Below are 2,560 nucleotides of genomic sequence, written 5' to 3'. Positions count from 1 at the left end.
GGTCACCTGGACGTTGAGACCCCCCAAATTTGGGTCACTTGGACACTTAAAACCCCCAAATTTGGGTCATTTGGACACCTGAGACCCCCCAAATTTGGGTTCTTTAAGGTCACATGGACCCCCCAGACCCCCAAACTGGGGGACCCCCATAACCGGGATCCCCAAATTTGGGTCCTTTAAGGTCACCTGGACCCCCCAGACCCCCAAATTTGGGTCCTTTAAGGTCACCTGGACCCCCCAGACCCCAAAATTGGGGTTTCTCAATGTCCCCTGGACACCTGAGACCCCCAAATTTGGGTCACCCGGACACCTGTGACCCCCAAAACCCGGCCCTTCACCTGCCGACGATGAGCAGGTGCCTCGGGCTCGCCCGGGGCCGGAGCCGCTGATAAACGTCGAAGGTGAAAAGGGCCCCGGAGCTGGCGAAGATCGAGGCCAGCGACGACATCAGGGCGGCCAAAACCACGGCCAACATCAGCCCCCGCAGCCCTGAGGGAGGGGAGGGGTAAAAAAAGGGGGGGATCGGGGGGGAAAGACCCCCCCCAGGCCCCCTAATTGCCAAAAAAATGGGATTAATAGATAAAAAAATGGGATTAATAGCCCCAAAAATAGGATTAATAGACGCAAAAATGGGATTAATAGTCCCAAAAATAGGGTTAAGAGCCTCAAATTAGGATTAATGGCCTCAAAATGCTGTTAATAGCCCCAAAAATAGGGTTAATAGACGCAAAAATAGGATTAAGAGTTCCAAAAATAGGGTGAAGAGCCCCAAAATAGGATTAATAGCCCCAAAATTAGGATTTAAAACCCCAAAAATAGGATTAATAGCCAAAAAATTGCACTAAAAATGGAAAAAAACTGCCCCAAAATGGAACAAAATTGCACTAAAAATGGAACAAAGTTGTGCCAAAATGGAACAAAAATGACCCCAAAATGGTCCCAAATAGGCGAAAATGAACTAAAATTGCCCTAAAATGGCCCCAGATTGCACCAAAATGACCCCAAAATAGGATTAATAGCCTCAAAATTAGGATTTAAAACTCCAAAAATAGGTTTAATAGCCAAAAAATAGGGTTATTAGCCCCCAAATAGGATTATTAGCCCCCAAATGGGATTAATAGCCCCGAAATAGAATTAATAGACAAAAATATGGGATTAATAAATAGACCCAAAAATAGGATTAATAGCCCCAAAAATATGATTAATAGCCCCCAAAATAGGATTAATAGCCCTAAAATTAGGATTATTAGCCCCCAAAGAGGATCAATAGAACCAAAATTGGGATTAATTGCCCCAAAATGGGGTTAATAGCCCCAAAATAGGGTTAATAGCCCCCAAATAGGATTATTAGCCCCCAAATGGGATTAATAGCCCCCAAATAGGGTTAATAGCCCCCAAATAGGATTAATAGCCCCAAATAGGATTAATAGCCCCAAAAATGGGATTAATAGCTCCAAAATTAGGATTTAAAACCCCAAAAATAGGATTAGTCGCCCAAAAATATGATTAATAGTCCCCAAAATAAGATTAAAAGTTCCAAAAATAGGATTAATAGCCCCAAAATATGATTAATAGCCCCAAAATAGGATTAATAACCCCTAATGACCATTAATAACGCCCTAATAACCACTAATGACGTTCTAATAACCCACCTGGGGGCAGCAGGCCGAGCACCAGGCGGGGATAGGCCACGTTGGAGCAGCCGACGGGGGAGCCGCAGGCCCGGGCGCAGCCCTGGGGGTCCGCACAGCCCACGACCTCTGGGGGGGGGGAAGGGGGAGGGAGGGTCAGACCCCAACAGGCACCAGAAGGGGGGATTTGGGGTGGGAGGGACCATTCTTCAAGATGGCCACCCGATGATCCAAGATGGACGCTTGGTCGAGCGTTAAATATGTGATTATTCAAGATGGCCGCCCTACAGGGTAGGTTGTCCTGGTGACAATCCAAGATGGCCTCCAAGTGGAGGATTCAAGATGGCTGCCTAATATGGCCTCCCAGTGGAATATTCAAGATGGCCGCCCTCGTGAATATCTAAGATGGCCACCCAATATGGCCACCCTTGTGAATATTCAAGATGGTTGACCGAGTGAATGTCCAAGATGGCCTCCCAGTGGAGGATTCAACATGGCTGCCCAAGATGGCCGCCCAATATGGCCGCCTGAGTGAATATCCAAGATGGCTGCCGAATATGGCCGCCCTCGTGAATATCCAAGATGGCTGCCCAATATGGCCGCCGTAGTGAATAATCTAGATGACCGCCCAATAGACTATTCAAGATGGCTGCCCAAGATGGCCGCCCAATAATATATCCAAGATGGCCGCCCAAGATGGCCACCGTAGTGAATAATCAAGATGGCCGCCCAATAGAGTATTCAAGATGGCTGCCCAAGATGGCCACCCAATATGGCTGCCCTCGTGAATATTCAAGATGGCTGCCCAATATGGCTGTCCTAGTGAATATCCAAGATGGCCGCCCAAGATGGCCACCCAACATGGCTGCCCAATATGGCTGCCCCTGGTGACAATCTAAGATGGCGTCCCAGTAATGTATTCAAGATGG

At 47.7% G+C, this 2,560-nt stretch overlaps 1 protein-coding gene across 1 annotated transcript; it reads right to left on the bottom strand.

Annotated features, from left to right (window-relative positions):
* Positions 1-334: 334 nt before the first annotated feature.
* On the bottom strand, positions 335-1,838 carry LOC113979703 (sodium/glucose cotransporter 5-like; the record flags this gene model as incomplete). The annotated part of the gene is made up of 2 exons (XM_027707015.1): positions 335-489; positions 1,653-1,838. Coding segments are annotated over 2 exons (341 nt in total), but the record flags the coding sequence as incomplete, so codon positions are not given.
* Positions 1,839-2,560: the final 722 nt, after the last annotated feature.

This window comes from Neopelma chrysocephalum, unplaced genomic scaffold (assembly GCF_003984885.1).
Source record: "Neopelma chrysocephalum unplaced genomic scaffold, ASM398488v2 Primary Assembly neopelma1_87860, whole genome shotgun sequence".
NCBI classification, from domain to species: domain Eukaryota; kingdom Metazoa; phylum Chordata; class Aves; order Passeriformes; family Pipridae; genus Neopelma; species Neopelma chrysocephalum.
The sequence above is the reverse complement of the archived record's forward strand: the minus strand, read 5'-3'. Positions and strand labels throughout refer to the sequence as shown.